The sequence below is a fragment of the Calidris pugnax genome, unplaced genomic scaffold (assembly GCF_001431845.1).
Source record: "Calidris pugnax isolate Ruff unplaced genomic scaffold, ASM143184v1 scaffold105, whole genome shotgun sequence".
Taxonomy (NCBI): Eukaryota; Metazoa; Chordata; class Aves; order Charadriiformes; family Scolopacidae; genus Calidris; species Calidris pugnax.
Window position 1 is genome coordinate 1482664 of NW_015090857.1, and position 27822 is coordinate 1510485.

Here is a 27822-nt window from a genome sequence, read left to right on the forward strand (position 1 = left end):
GCCTGGCTCGTGCCTGGGATTAGAACCATCACCCTACCACGAATATCCTCTTTTACTCTTCATGGTGAGCCTTTGACAACTCAGCTGGCCAGGTGAGTTTCAGAATAGAAGCTCCTGTAGTACGGTGTGATTGATCTTCAGTCCTGCACCAGGGAGAGGAACCACTCGTGTTGAGCTCCCAAGTACTTCTCCACCTCCCCAACTGCAGGAGAGCCACAGCTGTGTGATATCAGCTGTGACAGCTTTAGGGTTAGAGAGCCCTCATCAGGTGGGCCAGCCCCTTCCCCCAGCTAAAAATGTCAAGCTTTATAGAAGCTGGCTACAGAACAGTTATTAAAAAAAAACAAAAAAAAAAAAAAAAGAAAAAAGAAAAAAAAAAGTGAGAGAAAAAATATTAGAAAGAAAAATATTAGAAAAATATATTAGAGATTGATGTAAGAAAAGGCCCAGAAGACAGTAAGGACAATAAAACAGAACTCAGACTTAGTAATGTTTCATTTTATTTGATAGAAAGTTGCTTCAAAAATATGATTAACTATATACATTCTTATATGCTGTACATACAGGTATATATACAAAATATACATAATAGTACACATCTTTCTGTTACATTTTATGGATGGTAGTTCATCACATGAGATAGAACTTACATCAGATTTCATACCTGCTTTCATCCTGATCCTGTCTACAAGGAACCGATAGCCACGTGAGATGGAAGGGCTAGCTGATCGCTTCATTCCTACCCCAGCCCACACAAAAGCCTTCTCCACAGTGCATTTTATTAGTGCATTGTTCTAGTGCAGTTAGGTTTGCAGCACTACCCTTCAGAGGTATTTGGCTGCTAGCCTGGTCTTCAGATTTTTTTCCCAGTGTTCACCCTAATACTACTTCTAACGTATTTTCTCCTCTAGTCAAGCTAGATTTCTTCAACTTTTTTTTTTTCTTCTTTTTTTTCCCTCCTTTATCTTGATTCCTTAGTTGCTTGTTTGCCACATCTGAAATAGATTTAACTATTAGTGCTCTCTGTCCTGGGAGAAGTACACTCAAGCACAAAAGCTATAATCCCAGTGTTCTCTCCTTCCCATGCTACCAGCACGCTATAAACCTCAAATCACTAATCAGTCAGCGAGGAAAATAAAATGTACTTTCCCTCCTCCTCCTCAGGCAATTATAGGGTGTACGACTGCCTGCTGCTCCCTGGAACAAGTGGTGTTAGATCCCAAGAGGAACTGCCCCAGCCACTGGGATTTTTCTGGTCCCAGTCCCATGAGGAATGCTCTACCTGTCCACGCTCTAGGCAAGAGGTAGCACACCAAAATCAAAACACGGAGAGTAGAGGCTGGCAACTCGGCCCTTTACCAGTCCCTTCCAAGAGATTGTCCTCCATTTCCCAACTGGAGGGATCTGGCACCCTTATCCTATGGACCTGATGTTCAGGGAAGAGGGAGGGAGAGCTGCCAAACCAGCAGGGGACTGGCAGCAGAAGGCCTGTGAGAGAAGCCACGGCCTCCACAACAACACAGGCTATCCTGGAGGACTCTTCCCTGAGCTATGAGGGAACGTGGCTTCTTTCATTGCCTTTCCAACCTTCAGAAGTCAAAAATGAGCTACTTCTTTCCTGCAGACTTCTCAAGAGCGGCAGCTTCACTGCCCTAAGAATGTTCTCTTATTTCCAAGTTAACAGCAGCCTTAAATATCTATTTTGTTCTCTTTTCATGGGGCCCTGTGCTTTCTAATCCTGTGCTGGCCATAGTCCTTATTTCACTAGGAAATTTTTCTATTCTCTTTTCGTAACTCTATATCTTTTTTGTATTAATATGCAATAGCTTTCTCTGGTCAGTAAAGCAGTTTTCCATCAGCTGTCAAGGTGAGAGCAAGGGGATTAAGGTTCCTCCTACACATTCATTTGGTATTACTTTAAATAACGTTTTTGTCTAACTAAGGGGAACTCTTCTTATATTCTTCTGAATAAGTTTATATTTTTAATTACCGCATAACATGCATATATTTAATAATAGCTTAAAGCCAAAGATATTAATATCCCGTCACATTTTTATAGGCTGTGGGATTATCATTTGTTTGAGAAAATGGTTGTCAGGCTTCTATTCTGCTTGCAGTATCTCTGTTCACTGTTACAAGGCCCATTTAGGTATTATTATTATTTTTTTTATTTTATTTTATACTATTCTTTAATCTCGGTTGAGAATTTGAACTGGTATGAAACACCTTCTGTTATTCTTTGTCTGAATTCCTGAGATCCTGTCCACAACCCTGGTTGGGAGAGGGCGCTGGTGAGCTTCTGGTGAGGTGAGACTCCACCTTGGAAGAAGTGGGTTTGAAGCACTCCTGCTGACCTTGTGTGGTGGGAGGTGGAGTCAGACAGCTGTCACTTTGCTGAATTTGTGCATTAGCAGCTGGTGAATCATCATCCTGCTGGTCTTGTGTGCTGAGAGGAACAGCAGAAGAGATGATGCCCTGAGGAGCAGCTGTTGAGCCACTGTTGAGACAATTTATAACCAAGCTTGAGATACTGACATTAAACGTGCAATTACTACTGTGCTTAGTTTCCGAGCATCTGAGTTTGTTTATTAGCTACAGAACTAGTTTTCTTCATTGACATGTTCCCCTTTTCCTTGTTTCACCTCAGCCATGTGGATCTGAGATGGTGACTTGTCTGCCTGGTTGGACTTGGCTCCAAATTGCTTCTCCTGAACTGTAATCATCTTCTGGGGAAAAGCAGAGCGGGTGGGCAAGGAAGGAGGAGCAGCAGGGGAGGAGATCATAACTGCAGTATCACCAGTTTTACAGGTAGGCAACGTGTGGGTAAGTTGTTACTAAAGGTACCACACAACAGGATTTTCTCTTGACCCCTCTCTGTGCTTCGTTGCTGGAAAGTGAACTGTGAGACTGTGAGCACTTTTAAACTCTCCTCATTTTCTTACAAAGAAAACTTGTGTCGTCTGAGTTAAAAGAATCACTACGGTTATCTTGATTACTTACAAGGTGCTTAAATGCTTTTGCAATGAGGAAATACTGAACAGATGTACAATGAACCCATTATAAATGCATTCTAATAATTATCCATTCAAGAGAGACTATGCAGGCAATATCTGCATTGGTTTCAATGGATGTTGGACTGGATTTTACATAAGCACTTATCAATAACAGACGTAAAGACATTTTTAAGATATCAAGTTTAAATTGAAAGGTCTATAGGCAGTATTAAAAAACAACCCAGAGCTGTTATAGTTCTAGCTCAAGATCCTCCTGTCAAGGCTTCAGGAATACTGTGACTTCAGGAGACTCAGGAATTAACAAAATATATGGATCTGATAAAGACTTAAAATATAAAATATTTCAGATTTAATACTTTCAAAGAAGACAGAATCTGTGTTTCTGTGCTGTTATTTTTACCTCCTATGTCAAGGAAAAATAGTATAGTGAATTAATGGACACGGCACGTTACAAATGCAGAGGACCTTTGCTTTATGAAGCCTTCTCATCTCTAGGAGAAAAGCATTAACATACTAAACTGTATTTTAGCCAGGCTAGGGCATTTGCTTATTGTTTCCAGATGGGAAAACCTGTGTATGTGGATTCTTCCAACAGATACTCTCTGAGTATTTATCAAGTAGTAATTCATAGACTACTGGTGGTCCATGGAGTACTTCCAGGTGGCTTAGAGAGGAATTATAGCAGCAAAGCTATTTTTCAAACAATTGTGTCATAACATAGTCAAATATCTTGGGGTAGGTTTTGTTTGTTTGTTTTTTTTATTGTGTTTTGTTATGAAGTGTCATACAGTTGCAAATACGGATTTGAAAACATGCACAAGATAACTGAACTAGGAAGAAGTGACATACTACTTCAGTATGGAAAGTCTAAGTAAGGACAGATCTGTTCTCCCTGTCTCACTGATTTTAATCTCTTATTCTGTTCCTTGTTAAACTCTTATCCTGTTCCTTGTTAATCTCTTATCCTGTTTCTGAGGGGAGGCTGAGACAGCTGGGACTGTTTAGCCTCAGTAAGACTGAAGGGGATCTTATCTACGTGTATTAACATGTGATGGGAGGGTGTGGAGAAGATGGAGCCTCTTCTCAGTGGTGCACGGTGGCAGGATCAGAGGCAATGGGAGAAACTGAAACACAGTAGCTTCCCTCTGAACATCAGAAAAGACTTTTTTCACTGCGAGGGTGACTGAGCACTGGCACAGGTTGCCCAGGGAGCTTGTGGAGTCTCCATCATTGGAGGTTCTCAACCAAACTACGTGGCTCTGAGCAACCTGGTCTATGAGCAGCGAGGGTTGGACTACCCAATCTCCAAAGGTCCCTCCCAGCCTCAATTAATCTGTGATATGTATGTTTGGTACATATGGAAACAGTGCTATGCAAATAGCTGACTTCACTGACAATAGGGATGTGTTCAGCACATTTAGACTAGTCTTGTTCATGAGGTAAGAATGTCTATAATAAGCAAGATGTTATTTAATAATTCCTCTGCCTCAATAATTTTCACTCTTCTGGAAGCAAAAGAATGATAATTCTCCTACAGTACTTTTGTCAGTAGGTACAAAAGAGGTGTGATTTTTCCTTATCTTTACTTGTGGGTTAATTGAGGCACAACAGGTGACATGAAAATGGGATCGACTGCTCTCTGAAAAGTAAATAATGCCAAATCTAAAATAGACATATCGATCAAAGTAACTCTATGTGTTTACTTCTGTATTATCTTCCTGTAATTTAATAGCCTTGTGCTGCTTTGTCTGGAATGAACAACATTTTTTGTGCTGTAACGTAAAGCTGGATTGCTTCTGTGTTACATGATTTTGTACAAGGTTACAAAAATATTTACCTACTTGGCAATGAATATATGAACACAAATCTTCAATGTAATTTTAAAATTGCTTTTAGATTTTGTCACATATTTTACCACATATATTACCACAGGGTAATATATGGAATTACACATTGCAGACTTTTTTTTTTTTTTGGTAAGACTTACCAAAAGCTATGCTTCTGAAAAGCACCTGAGTTAAGATCTTTGCTTAAAATTGGCTTCTTGGTGCAATTGTTCAGTTTTTGTCCCATCATTCGCCTAATTAAAGCGTCATCTGTGTTTGGAAACAACTGTTTTGTGATTCCTGCAACATAAAGACATGATACATAATGAGACCTCCAAATCAGGGAAACAACAGATCTATGATCTAAAATGCATCTCTTGCATCTTTGACATTTTCAGCTACTTCACTTCAGCTCTAGTTACTTCTCTGTCTTCACACACCACTACATAGATTTGGCACGTGCCAGCCCTTGCTTTTCTCTGTGCCTTCCAAACTGCTCTGCCTGCTCTTGGCAAACTCAAAGGGAACTCCCAGGGCCTCCTGTCGTGAGTGATTTGTGTTTGCTCATCCTCTCTCCCTTTGTTCTGTCCTTCATCAGAGACTCCCATTCCTATCCTCGTCAGTCCTCATGCCTCTGAATCTTACAAGTTTTGTTCATTAATTTTCATTTGCTGGTGATATCTCCTTCCCTAATAATTTCCCTTCTGTTTTGCCTGGCTAACATTTTTTTTGAATGCAAAAACCCAAGCATCAACATCAGGAATGCAACTCCTGCTCTCCTCTATCATCCTCCTTTCCCTTGATTTTTTTCCCCCCCTTTCATTTCGAAGTCTTACAGTTTCCATCTTCTTCAAATAATCTGATCTACTTACTCATTTTCTACCGACCTAGAACTCCCAGGCTTCTATCTTATTTTTCTTCATCTCGTGTATAATTTGACACTTTTCTATTTGAATTCAGGAGTGTTCTCATTTCCCTTAAACTTCTTTGACTTCTCTATAGGCTGCCCTTTGTCACTGAATTCTCTGCAGCATGCTGTATTCAGTGTCCTGATTATCTCCTCTGCTTCCCTTGTCAGTTTTGCCTAGACCCTTCCCCAGAATCCACCTTTAGAAAAGTCACTAGTAGCTCCTAAAATCATAGAATCATCTAGGTTGGAAAAAATGATTAAGACTTTTGAGTCCAACTGTTCTTCTCATCCCATGAGACCTTTTTAATTTTCCTCATACATCATTCTGAAATGGTCTCATCTTACTGCCTCTAAATATATCCTCCCCGTCTTACACACTTGTTCCTTTTCTCTCTTTTGACTGTGGGACTTTTTCTCCAGCCAGGTTCTTGAGAAAAAGAGGTTTCTGCAGCTGATGACTTCTGAAACTGCTGGCCAACTTCAACAAAACTGCACTAAGGTACAGGAACTGGAGCTAAGCTGGGAAGGGAATTGAGAGAACTGGGGAAGTCCTAGGGAATGGCAGCGGGCGAGGGGTTCTTGTACAGGAATTTAGGCTGTGTTGGTCAGGTATTAAGCTATAGGTACGAATCCAATAAAAACCAGGCTTCATGTGCTCACAAAATACTGTTTTCTTTAAAGCTGCTACTTCCATCTGAAATGGATCCTCTTTCCTATGCACCAACCATTTTTTGCCTTAAACCTCTGCATAAACCAAATTTTGTTTGCTTCTCTGATCACTACTCCTGTCTTCTGTGCTTATTGTATCATTGGGCCTCCAGCGCTATTTAAAATGTCAGAATTCATAACATTCACTAACTTCAGAAGATAGCAGACATTATTTTAAATTTGATCCAAGCGCGTCCTCTCTTTGCCTTCCCTTAGCTGTTTTTGCCATGTTCCCAGTTTGACTGATGCAGATTGGCATTTCAAAGGCTAAAACTATTTGTAATATTACTGTGCTGAGCAGTTACTGAAGTAAAACCCACAAAACTCACGCAAGAGAAATACCCCTGCTTAGCATTTCACTGACAGGGTTTGTAACAGATGGGTTTAACGAGCGTGTGGCTCCAGAAGGAACTAAGAAACAGCGCATCACCTGGGTCGACCAGCTGTTAAGCATCACAGAATCACAGAATCTTCTAGGTTGGAAGGGACCTTAAAGATCATCTTGTCCAACCGTCAACCTGACTGACAAAAATAGACACCCCCACAACAAACAAGGAGCATCATCACTAAACCATACCTCCCAGCACTACATCAACCCGTCTTTTGAACCCCTCCAGGGATGGTGCCTCAACCACCTCCCTGGGCAGCCCATTCCAATGGCTGAGAACCCTTTCAGTGAAAACATTTTTCCTAATATCCAGCCTGAACCTCCCCTGGCGTAACTTGAGGCCATTTCCTCTTGTCCTGTCGCCTGTGACTTGAGAAAAAGAGACAGCCCCTCCCTCAGAGAAAGCCCTCTGTCAAATCAGTGCCCCCCTGAGTAACGTAAACCAAGTCATCACCTATGATTTCCTGAACTTCATTCTGGTTCATAGCCGGTTTCGCTGCTTTGTCCTTTGAAGAGGAGGATTTTGCCCCTGTCAGGCTGTGTGTAGCCATGTATTCATGTGTGTAAAGTGCTTGCATCAAGTCGTTTATAAACTTTTGAGGTTTGCTCTTGTTACACAGTGCAATCTGCCACTTTTCGATCTTGAACTGGAAAACACAATTGGTCATAGGCATAGTTATTGCAGTTCTCTAGAAATATTATGTAGCATTATATAATATTTTTTCTTTTTTTTTAAGCCACAATTTCGAAAGTAATCTCTGCAAACTGTACGCTTGAGAGCAACACTAAACTTGCATACCATGCACCCCTACACACGGGGGGATTTTTTTGTCAGAAGCAAGTGTGGGGCAGAGGAAGGACCCCGTTCATCCTAGCAAACGCGTCACCAGGCCATCCTGGTTACTCACCAGTGGAGACAGGACACGTTCAGACACATCTAAAGCCTTCTGCTTGCTCTCCACGGGGGCTGGCTGGGATCCAGTTCTGGCACGGATTCCCTACAGCCTCGGGAGCGTGGCACTGTGCCCAAGCTAATATTCCTGCCTCCCAGCAGACATGCCCTAAGAACTGGGACATCTGGTCCTGGGCTTGTGAGAGTGACTTCTACACACGCAGCGGTCGTACAGCCAAAGTATTTGAACTCTACTGATGGGCAATTTTTGAGCTACCTCTGTTAGGTAAGGCTAAAAAATGAGGTTATGTTAGGTAATGCTGAGAAAATTAGGTCTTTTTATTTCTTTGGAGATGTTAGGTGAAATTTTATGTATTGCAATATTCGGTAAACACATCACACCTTGATAATTCTTCGTAGATTTCTTTGGGTTTTAGGACTCCGTGAGAACATAGGAGAATGATTTCCACTGACTGGCACGACTCGGTGCATAACAATGTTTATGTAAATTGTGAATGCAGAAGCTAGAATTATTCTTTTGGTTGCATCTTTGTATTTTTCATGTACAGCCTCTGTGCCTCATATTTCTCAATTACGCTCTGTTATAACTACAGAGAATAGGGGAACATCTTTACTCAGCATCCATATTTACATAGGTGTTTCTACTTAACTGCTGGCCAGTGTCTGGAAGAAGAGCAGAAAAATACCATTCTCCATTTACTTACTAACAGTTTAAACAGACTGCTGGTATTTTTCTTAGATTCTCTCTGAAACACTACCAGTTCCCTTTTGGCATCCATTAGGCTGGAAGTGATGCCAGGATCTTGGTATTTTCTTCATGCCCCCACGTTCTGCCCTCAGTCCCAGATGTGCAAAGCCACAGAAATCAAAGTGAGTTTGAGTGTACCAGCACACAATACTGAGTCTAGTGTTTCTCATGGAAAGATCTTTCTGCACAAAAGGAGCTCTCATTCATCACGTCACCAACTGACTGATGATAAAATGATTTTTGCTGATGCGTTTTTTTTTTTTTTTTAAATATGTGTTATAGCCTAACAGTAAAGTTTGTATTGTAGAAAGTTTTCATTTTCATGCCTGAAATTGCCTTTTCACTGACCTGTTTTTCGGTCTGTTGCTCCTCATCTTCCCCATTCAGAGTTACTGGTGAGCTGGAGTTGCTGTGCAGAGCTGCATATGAATCTGCTAACGGGTGGGGAGATGCTTTCCAAACAGCAGGTGAGTGCAGGCTGGATGCAGGTGATGTCACTCCCCCTTTCAGCAGGGCTTCTGCCATCCCTACCAGTTCCTCAAAATGGGTGACTGCCTGTGGCAACACTGAAATCAAATGGAAAGGGAGGGATGAAATAGTATGGAAGCTTTCAGACTCTAATTATACATCTAAGGATGTATATTTTTGCAGTAAGATTCCTGTCATAATGCAAGAGAGTCAAAGCAGTCAGCAAAGATGCTTCAACATCTTTTTTCCTATTTTCTCAAAAATTTTCTTGCCGTTCTGTTGTGCCCACCCATGAAGATCTGGCCTCCCTTCCTAGAACAGGGTAGATCAGTTCTCTGCAAGGCTAAGAGGAACCATCAGTTTATGCCCATGCTGGCACTAAACAGGCTATTTATCTCTTTTATTTTTGCTATCTGAAAATCTTACAAGTCTCTAAAGCTACTGAATATGGGCTAAGTAATGTTATGTCTGATTTATTTTTATTTTTTGCTTTAAAGAAATTACATAAACTGCACAGACTTCTTTTTTTCCTTCTTTTAAATCTATAGATAGTATCTTTTAAATAACCTTTTCTCCAACTAATATTTAAGAAGATTCATTAGAATTCACTAACATTAAGAAGAATCAATTCAGAGCAAAAAGGATGCAAGGGATAAAGAATCAGCAAGATACAGAATCACTAAATTACAGAAAATCCTGTAAAAGACTAATACAAGTGCTTAAGGTACAAGGCAAACGCACCTAAATGGGTAAGAAAAGTTGTCAGACACTAACAAAATGTTTAAAAATAGTATTCAAAAAGGTGGAGATGAATGATTCAAACCAAGATGAATAATGTATGAAGTGGAATCAGGTGGGCAATGAAACTGCTAAGTGTGAGCAAAATCATAGAATGGTTTGGGTTGGAAGGGACCTTAAAGATCATGGAATTCCAACCCCCCTGCCCTGGGCAGGGACACCTCCCACCACACCAGGTTGCTCCAAGCCCCATCCAGCCTGGCCTTGAACACTTCATGTGACAATAAAAAAACAGAAAAGAGATACTAGGCTGTCTAGGGATGGTATGGTGTACCTGGCAAGGGAAGAAGCAAATCCTCTTCAAACCTTATTCACTCACTAATCTTTTAAAAATTTGGATTTGGTCTTGTCTGCCCCAGAGTAAGGGACAGGGACAAGCAAGAGGGGCTTCAGAGATGATCACTGAGTGATGAAGGATTAATTTATAAAAGAACAAAATGGAAAGGACTAAATTTGTTGCACCTGGAACTAACTCATGTTATCAACAATAAGGAATAACCGAAGTAATTAGAAATGAAATCATTCCAGAATAAATAAAATTTCAGTAGATCAAGAAAGACTGCTAATAAATAGGGGCTAGTCGGACTGGTCAGGGGAGTGTTTGAGCTGAGCCGAGGGTTAGACACAGCCTACAGACAGGTTCTCCTGGGAACAACTGACAGGATTTAGACAGATTTTTCCATTTCTGACTCTCTGATTGCATGGCCCCCGCGTGAGACAGTTTTTTTCTGAGTGCTTCTGGAATTAAATGTTGCCATGTATCAAAGACTTTGATGCTAATGGCAGGCCTTGATCGTGTCAGGTGCTTGAGCATCCATAATTCCCATCCAAATGGCCTCTTATAAATCAAGCTTTTCATGACCTTCAGCCTTTCCTCTTCATCACAATAATTCCCCTGACTTTACCTTGAAGCATCACCAGGGACTGCCGTAGGCGGCAGTTCTCTCTCATGGTGTCTGTCAGCTTCCTCTTGAGGCTTTTTATTTTGGCACACAATTCTACCTTGGATAGCTGAAATAAAGGCTCTTCATCATCACTGCTACTTTCACTGTACAGAAAGTTGCTCCCTGAATAGGGTTCTCTCTGGAAAAAAAAAAAAAAAAAAAAAAAAAAAAACATGCTATCTAGAGCAACAGCAGCATAAAATTAATTCATTAAAACTAACATTCAAATAACTTGGCTAAATCAGAATACTCTGTACACAGATTCAGTGCATTCTAGTAATAGCTAGTACCATTCCTATTAAAAATAAAAATGAAACATCAGTGTAATATATAACTATTAGGCACTTCTCTCTCTGTTCTCCAATTACCAATTTGCTCAGGTGGTGTCTTTGAGAACTGTTAACCTCACCAAAAAAAAAAAGCCTTACGCTCCACTGAACAAATACATTTCAGTTTGCTTTTGCTTAACACGTTAAAATTGCTGAAGATGAGACGTTTACCTGTTTGTTAATTAACGATGTTTCGAGTTGACTCAGGATGTTGGCAGGAGCAGAAGCCTGCAGTGATTTCTTTCTTTTTATATGCTTCAACATCTTCCCCTGTAAACAAAAGTACAATGGTGCCTTTGCATTCCTATGGAGCCTTTTATAACAGTATCTCACAGTATATCATAAACTTTTATTTCACTGTGCACTTGAAATTTTTGGTTAGCATTTTTGGAAAATGGGTTTGTAACTTTTTGTTAAGATTTATGGTTTCTTTCCCTATGGTTTGTCACAGCAGATCTCAGCTCAGAAAACCTGGTCCCTTCCCTTTCTTACACAGTGGTCAGATTTCTGTCTTATGGAAGAAAAAGTAATGAAGCTACAAAGCATCCAAGTCTCAAACAACACTCTTTAAATAGCAAAGGGCAAAATCTATTGGCCTACTCTGACAGATTATTGTGCTGAGGTACCATGTGAAGACTGCCTGTATTCCTACCTTTACTATATATTGTATATATGGTAATGCGCTATATTTTGTGCATTATATTGTAGAAGAACCAATAGTTGCAGCCTATTTCATCCCATTATGAGCTTACCAATATCAGGCACAGATATAAGACAGAAACTCACCTGTTCTTTATCCAGGTCACTGTCCTCACTTTCTGAGAATATCATTTCTATCCTCTTCCTCTTGCCTTTTCCAAGGACTTGTATTTTTGTAATTTCATCTGCTCGTAATATCTTTTGCATCATTTCCACCAGCTCTTGGGGGTCATCTGAAGTAATGGGAAAAAAAAACCAAAACCAAAAAAGGCCAAAGCAGAGAAAATCAAGCAGCAATACCTCACAATTAAGTTAAAATTTCATATCAGACAAATGATCTGGCACTGCACTCACCACTCATGTACACAACTTTCACCAGGTGCTTTTCTGTCTTTCTTTCCCCCACGGGCCAGTTTACCAACACGTGCTCGTTTGGTTTCAGGAGCCTTTCTAGCTCATCGTCGTCACTGGGAAGGTCCTGTATCCACGTCGTCTCTCCAATTTGCAGTGAATTATCATTTACAAAATCAAACAGTGTGAATTTTTTCATTGTTAGGTGGTTCTCTTGTCACCCAGATGCTGCCTGCAGGGCGTCGTAGGAAAAATAGCTGTTACCGTGTGGTGCCACAGGAATGCTACAAGAAGACTTTAAAAAGCCCCTGTTCCTGGATATTGGTAATTACCTATTACTACTACATTTGCCCCAACGAACGTTTTCATTCCAGACTCTACCTAAAAGATACAGGTGTGATAAAAACTTGCCCTAGAAGGAAGGAAAGCACTAGCTACGCCTGCCATCAAGAGGGATGTATGAAATCCAGGGCTGTGTTAATCACCTCCTGGGCAGCGAGATGAACAATTGCAGCCAGAGAAAACCAGCCCAGGACCAAGTGACTGGGTGAGGTGTGACACGTTCTGGCAGGGGAAAGCTGGAAAAAGTGCAAAAGAAATGAGAGGCTGAGGGCTGGGAGAGAGCTGGGCTGCTGCAGGAAGAATAACAGCAACGAGGAGAACCCACACCCAAATACACAGCTAAATCCTTTGCTTACGTAAAACAGTATTTTTAAAGCAAAAGACCGTTTCTGGGCTTTTTGAAGCACTGAAGTTGTACACTGAGAGAAGGGAACAAGTCCCACTTTGTGCTTTATTTTTCTAATGAAGCTGATATCCCTTCCGCAAAAGGGCAAAACATAACACGCGTTATTAAACTCTACTGGCAATGGAAGTGGTTCATTTAAGTGTTCCCCTTGTGCTCACAGAAGATATTTTCTACTTTACAATTATTAAATCAGAAAATCTGATTTTGTCAAACCTTAATCTTCTTCCCATCAAACACATGGCTTAGCCTGTCAGTTCACAGAGGTGAAGTACTGCCATGGAGCTGGAAACTCAGGGATCCCCAGATGCGAGGATGTGATTTGCGATTCGCTTGGCCTCAATCAGTGGGGAAGCAAATCCAGCCCCTCGTGCAGAGGCTGTCAGAGAGGTAACTCAGAGCTGGGCAAGGAGAATTACACCGGGTTGTTACGTCCAAGTGAGAAAATCTGGTGGCAGCGCTCTGAGACAGGGCTGGTTCGTTTGCAGAAGCCCGGCTCGCCACTCTTCCCCACGTCTGTGCTACCCCTCAGCAGAGCTGCCTTTTCACACAGGGGGGGACTTGTGAATTTGCACGGCAGCTGCACGCCTGTCAACATGTTTCCTGAGACAATGAGGCAAGCAGCGTAAGAGATCACCACTAAAAAAGAGTATTAAATCATGCTTTTCTGCCGAATGTGTTGAGTGCGATAGCAGTAGGGATTGTTAAGCGCTACCCTGCTGGAGAAAGGAGACTGTGTTTGCAAGAATTCACATAAATTTTCTTTAAAGAGAGAGAGAAAGACCAGGAAACATCCATCCCATGTAAATGCTGGAGAGGAAGCAGCCTGAATATCTACCTGTGCCCAGCGTGAGTTGCTGGAGACCTCATTCTGCCACTGACCCATGCCAAGTGGACCCTCAGCCCACAGACAGGGATCATTCAAACGAAGAAACACACAGACAAAGCAGAACCCAAAGGAAGAAAAGTTTCAGGACTGAGACCTCACTAGACATAGGTACGTTTAGATAGGTAGAGATGGCACGTTTGTCCCAACAACAATATACCAAGTTTAAAAGAGCTGGTGTGTGCAATCACAGCGGGCATCCATCCTGCCATTCAAAAGCTAGGAACAACTTTCACCACGGTCACGGCAGGACTCAGAGCTCAGCAATTTTGCCTACGTTATCTACGAAGCTCTTTTGAGCTGTCAAGATTCTTGCCTCTGGTGGGAGGGTGTACTAGTAAACAGCTAAACTGATTCATAGAATCATAGAATCATCTAGGTTGGAAGGGACCTTCAAGATCATCTAGTCCAACCACCAACCTAACTCTGACAAAAAAAATAAATAAGAAATAAGCAATAAAAAAATCACTAAACCATATTCCTGAGGACCATGTCAACCCGTCTTTTGAACACCTCCAGGGATGGTGCCTCAACCACTTCCCTGGGCAGCCCATTCCAATGCTGGATAACCCTTTCCGTGAAGAAATATTTCCTAATATCCAAAATTTCACCAAGAGTCTTACCAGCTGCCAAGTTAAAATATTAGCTACATAGGAGGCTGAGAGAAATAAGGAATGGATTTCACAAATAGTCATGGGAAGAGGGATGGGGCTGAGGTTGTGGAATCTCCTTCTCTGGAGATAGTCAAAACCCACCTGGACGTGTTCCTCTCCAGGCTGCTGTGGGTGACCCTGCTTTGGCAGGGGGTTGGACTAGGTGATCTCCAAAGATCCCTTCCAACCCCAGGTCATTCTGTGATTCTGTGATCCACTCCTTTAGCTCCTGGTACGAGTCCAAAAGCTTCCCGGCAGCTTTCTAAGGCTTGTGCTCAGTCCTGTTGTTCCTGCTGCTTTTGAAGGGACCAACTGGCCTGCTCTTCTGCTGCAGCTCTGCTGGGCATCAGCTCAACTGCTTGCCTCACACATAGAGTAACGAAACTACGACATCATTGCCAAATAAAAGGACCAGAGTGCAATAGGTGATGGTTACTGTTTTGCTGTTAGGGAGCTCTGGCTTCAGCTCACCCCACAGACATTAATCAAACTGCCTCTTTCCTCTTTCCACAGAATTTACTGTGACAGTCCACGGGCCCTGGGGATAATACCTAACTGTCTGCTGGCATCAACTCTAGCCAGTGATTAAAGGGAATGGAAAGCTAGAACAAAATGTCTTTAATGAAGAAAAGGAGCAGAGAAATACTTCACTTGCTGGAAGAGAAGTCCTGCAGTGTTTTTCTCACCCTGTTCTCCTGCTGGAGCTGATGTGAACCTTGTCTGAGCCAGGATTGCTGCAGATGCCTGCCTCTAAAATGTTTCATTTGCCATAACAGATCAACAGCAAAATTTACTCTATAATCAGGAAAAAAAAAATAAAAAAATCTTGGGGAGTGGAATGAATCTTACCAAACTTTTACTGCCTTAAAAGTGAGAGGTTGTCGAGCCACGTTTGGCTCGGTCACCGCAGAGAGAGGTGATTCATCTCACCCTAAGACACGTATCTAACAGACAGGGGATGACTTACTGTCTGGGAGAGCTGATTTCTCTCCCCTGACTATTCAGTGACTGTACAGGGGTAGGTATGTCTCCTTACAGAAGCTGGCTTGGTCCAACCCATCCTGTATTAGCTTTTTCTAATTGTGAGAAGACTTTAAATAGTGGGATAGACTCCAGTAGACCTTCTGCTATAGGCAGCCGAAAGGAGGGAGTATGAAGTCTGGTAAAGTGTATCCAGTTCCCTCTTTTAAATCTTTCTAACACAGTTCTGCAAGTCATCAAGTAAGATTTCTGACACTGGGTGCTTTGTTCAGTGGTTTAATTGGAAGGTATATAATCATTCATAGACATTACCCCATGTGCAGCTACTAATCACAGAGACAAAATTACATGACCTTTGAAAGCCACTTATGTTTTGCAAGTTACTTAATTCTGCTCTATTCTTCATTTGAAAACACTCGCCACCTATTTGAGGGGTACTGAGATGCAAATTTATGATTTATCACTGCTCTAAGACACAAATCTGTCTGTCCTTTTTCTAAGAGCAGGTAATTTGTAGAAAAGAAAAAAAAAGGGAAGGAGCCATTTAATTTTTAGAGCTCTGCAGAGGAAACATTAATTACACTCTTAATTTTTACAAACATGTTAACACCTTACGTTCTGCACAGATGCTACAAATTTGCACACAGAATATTGTTACTAAGCAACCCAAAAAGCCAGGAAAAAAAAAAAAGAAAAAAACTAAAAAAAAGTCATTTAAAGCCATATCACAGCCTTTGACTGACATAGCCTGTTCCATTCAGCTGGAGAGCTGGCAGATGGCACGCTCAGATCATTATTTCTCTTTCCTTTCTGTAAACGCAGTGTAAAGTATTACACATTTACAGCATGAGGCTGTGAGATCGCAGGTCCACTGGGGCCAACAGGCCTGATTCTGCTGTGGCTTAAAACAGGGCTTTGCCACCCATCTCAGCTGAACAAGAAACTGTACCACAACCATTGCAACACAGCTCCATAAGAAGTACTAACATTTTATATTATCTATGCTCTAAATTCAGCCTTTGACCATCCCAGTTTTCCTTGGGAGAAAAAAAAAACACCACCACCAAAACTCCAAAAAAATCCCACAGCCTTTGCTAGGCTAGAAATTCATCTTCCTCACTCAAAACTATTCATTTCCAGTTCAACATGTTGAGTGGTAATCACAGATTTGGTTTGTGTTACTTAAGGCTCCGGCATTTTACATGGAACAATGTCAGGACATTAAATACAATGTTGGTGTAAAACTCTCGAGCTGCAACTGAAGTCTGAAAATTCCCAGTTCTCTGTAGTGAGGGTATGATGGAAAACATGACCATATTTAAATACGTTACATATTTGGAAGTGTTCAAGGCCAGGCTGGATGGGGCTTGGAGCAACCTGGTCTGGTGGGAGGTGTCCCTGCCCAGGGCAGGGGGTTGGAACTCCATGATCTTTGAGGTCCCGTCCAACCCAAACCATTCTGTGATTCTATGATTTATCTCGCATAAACATAAATATGTTACACATAGAAACCTGTTCTAATCTTATTCCCCTGAAACCACTGTAAGATTTACTAATAATTTCAGTGGAATTAGGTGCTGTCGGAAGAACGCACAAGTGTTGTTACTGCTCAAAAAGCTTTGCAGCGTGGTATCTTAGTCACTGCATGGGAAAATGTGACTTAGAAGCACAAATCTGCTAAGAAACACAGAGTACACATTTTCCAGAATCATCAGTATCGCTGCGTTCCAAATTCAGCTGGAAATCTGGGGGAGCATCCATCAGAACATTACTGCAACTTTCAAGCCTAGAAATGCACAGAAGCGACGGCGCTTGCCTTCCACAGGAAGGATAAAACAACATGATTTTTATGACTGATACCCAACAGCTCACTTCCTGGCTGCTCGTCGCTCTCCTGGCGTGACTATCTATGAAACAATCTGAGATATTTTTCTATGAAGTGATGCTATTCATGGTAAAGCAACATCTTCTGGCCTTATTTACGCAGATTGCCTCGTTGACTTCAAAGCCTCAGCAGCGTTTATGACCCACGGGATTACGTGCAGAATTTGGCCCACACCTCCTCCCACATGCTAAAACCCACTGGAGTGGCCCAAGCAATTAATGAAGCCATTATTATTATTTTTCACAGTAGTGCCCTCCGTGCTGTGAGTTTCAGCAACCTAGCAGTTCTATAAAATAACATTAATACAGAATCACATGGGGTTGGAAGGGACCTCTGGAGATCATCTAGTCCAACCCCCTGCCAAAGCAGGTCCACCCAGAGCAGGTCGGAGGTGTGACACGTTCTGGCAGGGGAAAGCTGGAAAAAGTGCAAAAGAAATGAGAGGCTGAGGGCTGGGAGAGAGCTGGGCTGCTGCAGGAAGAATAACAGCAACGAGGAGAACCCACACCCAAATACACAGCTAAATCCTTTGCTTACGTAAAACAGTATTTTTAAAGCAAAAGACCGTTTCTGGGCTTTTTGAAGCACTGAAGTTGTACACTGAGAGAAGGGAACAAGTCCCACTTTGTGCTTTATTTTTCTAATGAAGCTGATATCCCTTCCGCAAAAGGGCAAAACATAACACGCGTTATTAAACTCTACTGGCAATGGAAGTGGTTCATTTAAGTGTTCCCCTTGTGCTCACAGAAGATATTTTCTACTTTACAATTATTAAATCAGAAAATCTGATTTTGTCAAACCTTAATCTTCTTCCCATCAAACACATGGCTTAGCCTGTCAGTTCACAGAGGTGAAGTACTGCCATGGAGCTGGAAACTCAGGGATCCCCAGATGCGAGGATGTGATTTGCGATTCGCTTGGCCTCAATCAGTGGGGAAGCAAATCCAGCCTCAATCAGTGGGGAAGCAAATCCAGCCCCTCGTGCAGAGGCTGTCAGAGAGGTAACTCAGAGCTGGGCAAGGAGAATTACACCGGGTTGTTACGTCCAAGTGAGAAAATCTGGTGGCAGCGCTCTGAGACAGGGCTGGTTCGTTTGCAGAAGCCCGGCTCGCCACTCTTCCCCACGTCTGTGCTACCCCTCAGCAGAGCTGCCTTTTCACACAGGGGGGGACTTGTGAATTTGCACGGCAGCTGCACGCCTGTCAACATGTTTCCTGAGACAATGAGGCAAGCAGCGTAAGAGATCACCACTAAAAAAGAGTATTAAATCATGCTTTTCTGCCGAATGTGTTGAGTGCGATAGCAGTAGGGATTGTTAAGCGCTACCCTGCTGGAGAAAGGAGACTGTGTTTGCAAGAATTCACATTAATTTTCTTTAAAGAGAGAGAGAAAGACCAGGAAACATCCATCCCATGTAAATGCTGGAGAGGAAGCAGCCTGAATATCTACCTGTGCCCAGCGTGAGTTGCTGGAGACCTCATTCTGCCACTGACCCATGCCAAGTGGACCCTCAGCCCACAGACAGGGATCATTCAAACGAAGAAACACACAGACAAAGCAGAACCCAAAGGAAGAAAAGTTTCAGGACTGAGACCTCACTAGACATAGGTACGTTTAGATAGGTAGAGATGGCACGTTTGTCCCAACAACAATATACCAAGTTTAAAAGAGCTGGTGTGTGCAATCACAGCGGGCATCCATCCTGCCATTCAAAAGCTAGGAACAACTTTCACCACGGTCACGGCAGGACTCAGAGCTCAGCAATTTTGCCTACGTTATCTACGAAGCTCTTTTGAGCTGTCAAGATTCTTGCCTCTGGTGGGAGGGTGTACTAGTAAACAGCTAAACTGATTCATAGAATCATAGAATCATCTAGGTTAGAAGGGAACTTCAAGATCATCTAGTCCAACCACCAACCTAACTCTGACAAAAAAAATAAATAAGAAATAAGCAATAAAAAAATCACTAAACCATATTCCTGAGGACCATGTCAACCCGTCTTTTGAACACCTCCAGGGATGGTGCCTCAACCACTTCCCTGGGCAGCCCATTCCAATGCTGGATAACCCTTTCCGTGAAGAAATATTTCCTAATATCCAAAATTTCACCAAGAGTCTTACCAGCTGCCAAGTTAAAATATTAGCTACATAGGAGGCTGAGAGAAATAAGGAATGGATTTCACAAATAGTCATGGGAAGAGGGATGGGGCTGAGGTTGTGGAATCTCCTTCTCTGGAGATAGTCAAAACCCACCTGGACGTGTTCCTCTCCAGGCTGCTGTGGGTGACCCTGCTTTGGCAGGGGGTTGGACTAGGTGATCTCCAAAGATCCCTTCCAACCCCAGGTCATTCTGTGATTCTGTGATCCACTCCTTTAGCTCCTGGTACGAGTCCAAGAGCTTCCCAGCAGTTTTCTAAGGCTTGTGCTCAGTCCTGTTATTCCTGCTGCTTTTGAAGGGACCAACTGGCCAGGTCCCTGCTCTTCTGCTGCAGCTCTGCTGGGCATCAGCTCAACTGCTTGCCTCACACATAGAGTAACAAAACTACGACATCATTGCCAAATAAAAGGACCAGAGTGCAAGAGGTGATGGTTACTGTTTTGCTGTTAGGGAGCTATGGCTTCAGCTCACCCCACAGACATTAATCAAACTGCCTCTTTCCTCTTTCCACAGAATTTACTGTGACAGTCCACGGGCCCTGGGGATAATACCTAACTGTCTGCTGGCATCAACTCTAGCCAGTGATTAAAGGGAATGGAAAGCTAGAACAAAATGTCTTTAATGAAGAAAAGGAGCAGAGAAATACTTCACTTGCTGGAAGAGAAGTCCTGCAGTGTTTTTCTCACCCTGTTCTCCTGCTGGAGCTGATGTGAACCTTGTCTGAGCCAGGATTGCTGCAGATGCCTGCCTCTAAAATGTTTCATTTGCCATAACAGATCAACAGCAAAATTTACTCTATAATCAGGAAAAAAAAAATAAAAAAATCTTGGGGAGTGGAATGAATCTTACCAAACTTTTACTGCCTTAAAAGTGAGAGGTTGTCGAGCCACGTTTGGCTCGGTCACCGCAGAGAGAGGTGATTCATCTCACCCTAAGACACGTATCTAACAGACAGGGGATGACTTACTGTCTGGGAGAGCTGATTTCTCTCCCCTGACTATTCAGTGACTGTACAGGGGTAGGTATGTCTCCTTACAGAAGCTGGCTTGGTCCAACCCATCCTGTATTAGCTTTTTCTAATTGTGAGAAGACTTTAAATAGTGGGATAGACTCCAGTAGACCTTCTGCTATAGGCAGCCGAAAGGAGGGAGTATGAAGTCTGGTAAAGTGTATCCAGTTCCCTCTTTTAAATCTTTCTAACACAGTTCTGCAAGTCATCAAGTAAGATTTCTGACACTGGGTGCTTTGTTCAGTGGTTTAATTGGAAGGTATATAATCATTCATAGACATTACCCCATGTGCAGCTACTAATCACAGAGACAAAATTACATGACCTTTGAAAGCCACTTATGTTTTGCAAGTTACTTAATTCTGCTCTATTCTTCATTTGAAAACACTCGCCACCTATTTGAGGGGTACTGAGATGCAAATTTATGATTTATCACTGCTCTAAGACACAAATCTGTCTGTCCTTTTTCTAAGAGCAGGTAATTTGTAGAAAAGAAAAAAAAAGGGAAGGAGCCATTTAATTTTTAGAGCTCTGCAGAGGAAACATTAATTACACTCTTAATTTTTACAAACATGTTAACACCTTACGTTCTGCACAGATGCTACAAATTTGCACACAGAATATTGTTACTAAGCAACCCAAAAAGCCAGGAAAAAAAAAAAAGAAAAAAACTAAAAAAAAGTCATTTAAAGCCATATCACAGCCTTTGACTGACATAGCCTGTTCCATTCAGCTGGAGAGCTGGCAGATGGCACGCTCAGATCATTATTTCTCTTTCCTTTCTGTAAACGCAGTGTAAAGTATTACACATTTACAGCATGAGGCTGTGAGATCGCAGGTCCACTGGGGCCAACAGGCCTGATTCTGCTGTGGCTTAAAACAGGGCTTTGCCACCCATCTCAGCTGAACAAGAAACTGTACCACAACCATTGCAACACAGCTCCATAAGAAGTACTAACATTTTATATTATCTATGCTCTAAATTCAGCCTTTGACCATCCCAGTTTTCCTTGGGAGAAAAAAAAAACACCACCACCAAAACTCCAAAAAAATCCCACAGCCTTTGCTAGGCTAGAAATTCATCTTCCTCACTCAAAACTATTCATTTCCAGTTCAACATGTTGAGTGGTAATCACAGATTTGGTTTGTGTTACTTAAGGCTCCGGCATTTTACATGGAACAATGTCAGGACATTAAATACAATGTTGGTGTAAAACTCTCCAGCTGCAACTGGAGTCTGAAAATTCCCAGTTCTCTGTAGTGAGAGTATGATGGAAAACATGACCATATTTAAATACGTTACATATTTGGAAGTGTTCAAGGCCAGGCTGGATGGGGCTTGGAGCAACCTGGTCTGGTGGGAGGTGTCCCTGCCCAGGGCAGGGGGTTGGAACTCCATGATCTTTGAGGTCCCGTCCAACCCAAACCATTCTGTGATTCTATGATTTATCTTGCATAAACATAAATATGTTACATATAGAAACCTGTTCTAATCTTATTCCCCTGAAACCACTGTAAGATTTACTAATAATTTCAGTGGAATTAGGTGCTGTCGGAAGAACGCACAAGTGTTGTTACTGCTCAAAAAGCTTTGCAGCGTGGTATCTTAGTCACTGCATGGGAAAATGTGACTTAGAAGCACAAATCTGCTAAGAAACACAGAGTACACATTTTCCAGAATCATCAGTATCGCTGCGTTCCAAATTCAGCTGGAAATCTGGGGGAGCATCCATCAGAACGTTACTGCAACTTTCAAGCCTATAAATGCACAGAAGCGACGGCGCTTGCCTTCCCCAGGAAGGATAAAACGACATGATTTTTATGACTGATACCCAACAGCTCACTTCCTGGCTGCTCGTCGCTCTCCTGGCGTGACTATCTATGAAACAATCTGAGATATTTTTCTATGAAGTGATGCTATTCATGGTAAAGCAACATCTTCTGGCCTTATTTACGCAGATTGCCTCGTTGACTTCAAAGCCTCAGCAGCGTTTACGACCCACGGGATTACATGCAGAATTTGGCCCACACCTCCTCCCACATGCTAAAACCCACTGGAGTGGCCCAAGCAATTAATGAAGCCATTATTATTATTTTTCACAGTAGTGCCCTCCGTGCTGTGAGTTTCAGCAACCTAGCAGTTCTATAAAATAACATTAATACAGAATCACATGGGGTTAGAAGGGACCTCTGGAGATCATCTAGTCCAACCCCCTGCCAAAGCAGGTCCACCCAGAGCAGGTCGCACAGGAACGTGTCCAGTTTGAATGTCTCCAGAGAAGGAGACTCCACCACCTCCCTGGGCAGCCTATACCTAAATATACCAAAGCCCTTTGTAGGGCCGTGGCTTAAAGCATATTGGAAAAACTCTGATTTTTTGCATCAAACCATTATTTTTATTTGTAATACTGAGTGATAGGAAAAGATGAATAATGAAATTTTTTTAAGCAGGTATATTTAGTATGTCTGGAAGCACTAACCTTTTGTTCTAACTAATAATTTATCCAACTGACAGTAAAAGATGAAGATCTAGGGATCAACTGGGCTCCCTAAACACAGGTTTCTAGCGCCAGTGTCTTCTGACATTCTGCTTGGCTTTCAGCTGCTACTCCAGAAGTGCAGATCTCCCACAGGTCTTTTACCACAACTGCTGTCCCTTTGGAGATGTCTCAGCCTTGAGCAACTCCCTCCCACCGTCAGGAGTCAACAAGCCCCTGCTGAACACAATTAAAGCTCCCAGGGGAGCAATTCACTTTATTTCAAACGCTCCAGGGCTCAATTCAGTTGCCTGAAGATAAACGCACGGTGCAATATCTCAGACACCATAAATTATCGTGCCTGGCCTCCAACTGCCTGTTCTGATGGGCACAAATCTCCCTCAGACCCCCTTCTAGGCTCCTGAGGGTGGTTACTGACTCCAGGCACCTCAAATAACACATAAATTTAGGGAAGCGAGTTGTTCTCCGGGCGTTAATGATTGAACTGAATTTAATGATTGAACTGAGTTTAATTAGGAGCTGAGATACCTCACACGCCTAAAAACCACATACATTTATTTATCATGTATTTTAATCCCACACTCAATTAGACATCCCCATAAAGATAACAAGATGCCAAATAACAAGACACAGGAAGTTATCTTAATTCTACATCGCAGATTAGTATCTTTATTAAGGAGCTGTTCCACAGCTGACAGATGGAAAACTAATACCCACTTTGATTGGCCTGTTCGCACATGAAATGCTCAACAAAATGTATTAATATATAGACCAATAAAAATCAGTTTATTTATTGAACTGGACGAGACACCTAAGCTACAGGAATTTGATTAATCACGTGAAAGCTCTTTCCATGCAGGTTAATACATCCAAACTCTTGGGAGCAGCAAGTGGCCTGGGAGGAGAACCAAGTCAGCATGGCTCTGTAGAGTCTTGACACTTGGCCATACTCATCCTGACCTGCCTTGGGTGACTCAACACAACAATTCTTAACAGCTCCCAAATTATAAATGTTAAAGACCAGTGATGTATTCACTTATTTTGTCTAAAGATGTTTATAGGAAGGCAACAGGGAAAGTCTGACCGCATGCAAATCTGTGCCGAGGTGCAAAAACTGTGCAGATCTCTATGTACCCGCCCAAGGAGCCAAATACGGGACAAGATCCTTCTCCTAAAGGGCTGAAAAAATATCAGACACACCTTCCATGTGCAACCAACGTACTTTCAAATTGGACTTGTTCAAACCAACCTGATGTGAGAGTTTATAAGAGGGTGCATCTTAGTCTTGCTATAAGGTGGCACAAGCTATCTTCTATCATCTTCCCATAAGCTCTGCGGCCCCGACGCGTTACTAAGGGTGACATTCTCCCTTCAGCTCTAAGAGCACAGAAGTGAAACAGCAGCTAGGAAATTCCAGGCTTGAGCTGGGGGCTTCTTAACTATCTCTACTCCTATGTCTTTGTTGGCTGCCATAGGTGAGTGAGGATAGATTAGAAGTCCTGCCTGGTTACTACTCAAAGTGCCTCCTCTTTTACTCCAAAGCTCTTCTGCAATCACTCTGTTTTTGCAGCACGCTGGTAGGAGGGAATGAACTAGAGGATCTCCAGTTAAAAAAGAAAAAAAAAAATCTGCATTGCTGTTAAAGGTCATGGGCTAGAACAAGAGACATATGTGTTGTTCTCTTCCATCAGGGAATGTTACTGCAACTAAGAGCAGCTCTGTGTGCGCTTCCGAGACCTGACAGAAAGGATAAGAACCTCAAACCTTATTAAAGCTATTTTTTCCCCTCCTGTTAAATTAAATGTCTTTTTCGCATATATAGTTCAACCCAACTTTATAAATTAATATAAGAGCTGAACGACCAGTGTTGTATATCATTCTGAAACAACCCTTAAACAACTTCCAATTATATACATCACATACTAATGAAGTGCAATTCCCCCTGGGGTGCAAGGCCCCATTCAGATTGACAACTGCTGCATTAAACCCTGCCAAAAATGAACGCAGAGCAAATTTTAACCAAGGACAAAGGGACATATAGATGCCGTAATAATAAATAAAAAAAAAGAACCCAAAACCCCGCCATAGGAGCTTTAGCAGTATATTTCCAGCCAGGCTCAAGATCAGCCTCTCTGTCTGCAAAGTCAATTTATGCCTACAGAATTCCTGCCAGCATTTTTCCAGCAAGGCTGTGAGCTGTGAGCTCACAACTGCACGGCTCATACTCCATCCGATTTACATACGGTCCAATAAGCAGAGGGAATCAAAACATGCAAGTTGTGCCAGTTACTGAACGTGCAAAATAAGGACAATAACGCCTATATATATATCTAAAGTGGGCAGGGATTTGATTTTAGGTGGTCACCCAAGACACTTGCAGACGGCAAAATGTTCCGGTCACGGAGGGGTCTAGTCTGTAGCACTGGAATAACACAGTTTGCTCTTGAGTAAATCAATCAATCTTTACAATTTAGCTTCTCTTTTCAAAGGATCTTAAGCAATAATAATACTATATATTTGCCTAATTGCAATAATATTGTGAGAATTAACTAATGCTATTGTGCCTTCAAAACATACAAAGCACTGTACGGAGCAAACAAGCTTTGCAGGAAAAAGATCTGCAATAACCCTGATGAATTTAGAACATATCATTTGACATATCACTTTTTTTTTCTTTTAAATGTGATGCCTATATCAAGCTGGAAATAGTTACTCTTTCAGCTGAAGAATGTATTTTATAAGGTTTAATCATCTACCAGAAACTTCCATAACATCTTCTCATACAGAATCACAGTATCACATGGGGTTGGAAGGGACCTCTGGAGATCATCTAGTCCAACCCCCTGCCAGAGCAGGGCCACCCAGAGCAGGTCCCACAGGAACGTATCCAGGTGGGTTTGAATGTCTCCAGAGAAGGAGACTCCACCACCTCCCTGGGCAGCCTCTGCCAGGGCTCTGCCACCCTCACAGGAAAGAAGTTCCTCCTCATGTTTAGGTGGAGCTTCTTATACATCACACTTAAACTGCTAGGAAGCACACTGAGGACAGCACATAACACATGGAGTAGAATATTGAGGAGGAAAGTCAATTATTTCATTAAATATAGTTGATAATACTCAGATATTATGATATTTTCTGTATTTACTTTGCTGGCTTCTTTGGTTTTTACTGTATTTGGTTCCTGTTTGATTACAAAAAAACCCAAATATTTTGTTAGGAAGTCTTAGATGATTAGAGAACCCTTCTAACCAGTTAAGTAGTCCTTTAAGCAGAATATTTTACTTAATTGTAATTAATTAGTAGAAACACAGTCCTTAAAGCATATATACATACCAGTGAAAGGAAACGATCTTACCCTTTCACTGACTCGGCAACTCTTGTGAAATCGTTTCATGTATCATCTCCTGTTCTTACGTGGGCATCACCAGACCTAGCACATGACTTTTTTCTTTCGACTCGCTGATACAGGAGTCTTATAATTGCAAAAAGAGGTCCTTGGGGCCTGAATGCATAGGAGCAGAGAGATGCCTCGGCAGAGTTGTGGAGTGCCCTTGAATCCCACAGCTCACACTGGGAGAAGGCAGCAAATCTCTGCAGACATGCTTTCTCCACTCAAAAACACCAGCTTTTGGTATTGCACATTTTTAGTGTCTTTTAAAAAAGCGTCGCTGAACCTCACATAAATTATCAGCCTCCCGTCCTGTCCTGTCTCTTTCCCCTGCAAATACTTGATCACTTCTTTTCTTGCCTTCTCCATCCCTCTGCCCCAGTGCTCGGCACCACCTCCTCCCTGGGCACTGCTGAAGTAAAAGCTTCCCAGCCTCCTGCCCAAAACTCCAGCTGTGCCCCTGACTTTCCCAAAGGCAGCATCTGCAGGATGTCACCTCCCCTCTTCTCCCGTCCCTGCGGAAGCGCGGCCGCATCACGTCTACTCTGAAACGGGGGCAGTTCCCCTTATTTATCTCAGGGTCAAAGGCTGCCTTCATAGAATCACAGAATCATAGAATTGTCCAGGCTGGAAGGGACCTCCAAAGGCCATCTAGTCCGCCCCCCCCGCAGTCAGCAGGGACACCCCCAACTAGACCAGGTTGCCCAGGGCCTCGTCGAGCCTCTCCTTGAATATCTCCAGGGAAGGGGCCTCAACCCCCTCCCTGGGCAACCTGTTCCAGGGCTCCACCACCCTCACAGTGAAGAACCCTCTCCTCATCTCCAGTCTAAATCTGTTCCCCTCCAGCTTGAAGCCATTGCCCCTCGTCCTGTCACTGCAGGCCTTTCTAAACAGGCTCTCCCCAGCCTTCCTGTAGGCTCCCTTCAGACATTGGAAGGCTGCAATTAGGTCTCCCCGCAGCCTCCTCTTCTCCAGGCTGAACAACCCCAGCTCCCTCAGCCTGTCCTCGGAGCAGAGGTGCTCCATCCCCCTGATCATCCTCGTGGCCCTCCTCTGGACCTGCTCCATCAGGTCCATGTCCTTCTTATATTGAGGGCTCCAGACCTGCACACAATACTCCAGGTGAGGTCTCACCAGAGCAGAGCAAAGCAGAAGAATCACCTCTCTGGACCTGCTGGCAACACTTCTATTGATGCAGCCCAGGATGGGATTGGCCTTCTGGGCTGCAAGTGCCCACTGCCTTCAAAGCATATAAAACCCTCTCAGACTTGCTCCAGCCTCTCAACAACTCAGATCTCTTTTCTGCCCTGCCCTGCCCTTCCACACACTCTTCCCACCATTGCTCTCAAGACTCTGTTACCTTCTTTTGCTTCCTCTTCTCCAAAATAGCTTCACCTCGGGGATTGTCCTCCTGAGGTCAAATCTCAGCTGAGAGCCAATGGGTTTGTTTTAACCTCCTCTCTTCATTCATCTTCTCTTCTCTTGTTTAGCATCCTTAAGATTTAGGAAAAGTTCCCTGAAAAA

At 42.6% G+C, this 27822-nt stretch overlaps 1 protein-coding gene across 1 annotated transcript; it reads right to left on the reverse strand.

Moving 5' to 3' along the window:
* Positions 1-483: 483 nt before the first annotated feature.
* Positions 484-27822, reverse strand: BEND6 (BEN domain containing 6). Its single transcript, XM_014943958.1, has 9 exons — positions 27659-27822; positions 12100-12328; positions 11833-11978; positions 11218-11316; positions 10679-10856; positions 8856-9073; positions 7301-7493; positions 5002-5140; positions 484-2497 (listed from the first exon to the last, which is right to left on the reverse strand). The coding sequence occupies exons 2-9, from the start codon at positions 12293-12295 to the stop codon at positions 2233-2235; spliced, it is 1434 nt and encodes a 477-aa protein (XP_014799444.1). The 5' UTR covers positions 12296-12328; positions 27659-27822; the 3' UTR covers positions 484-2232.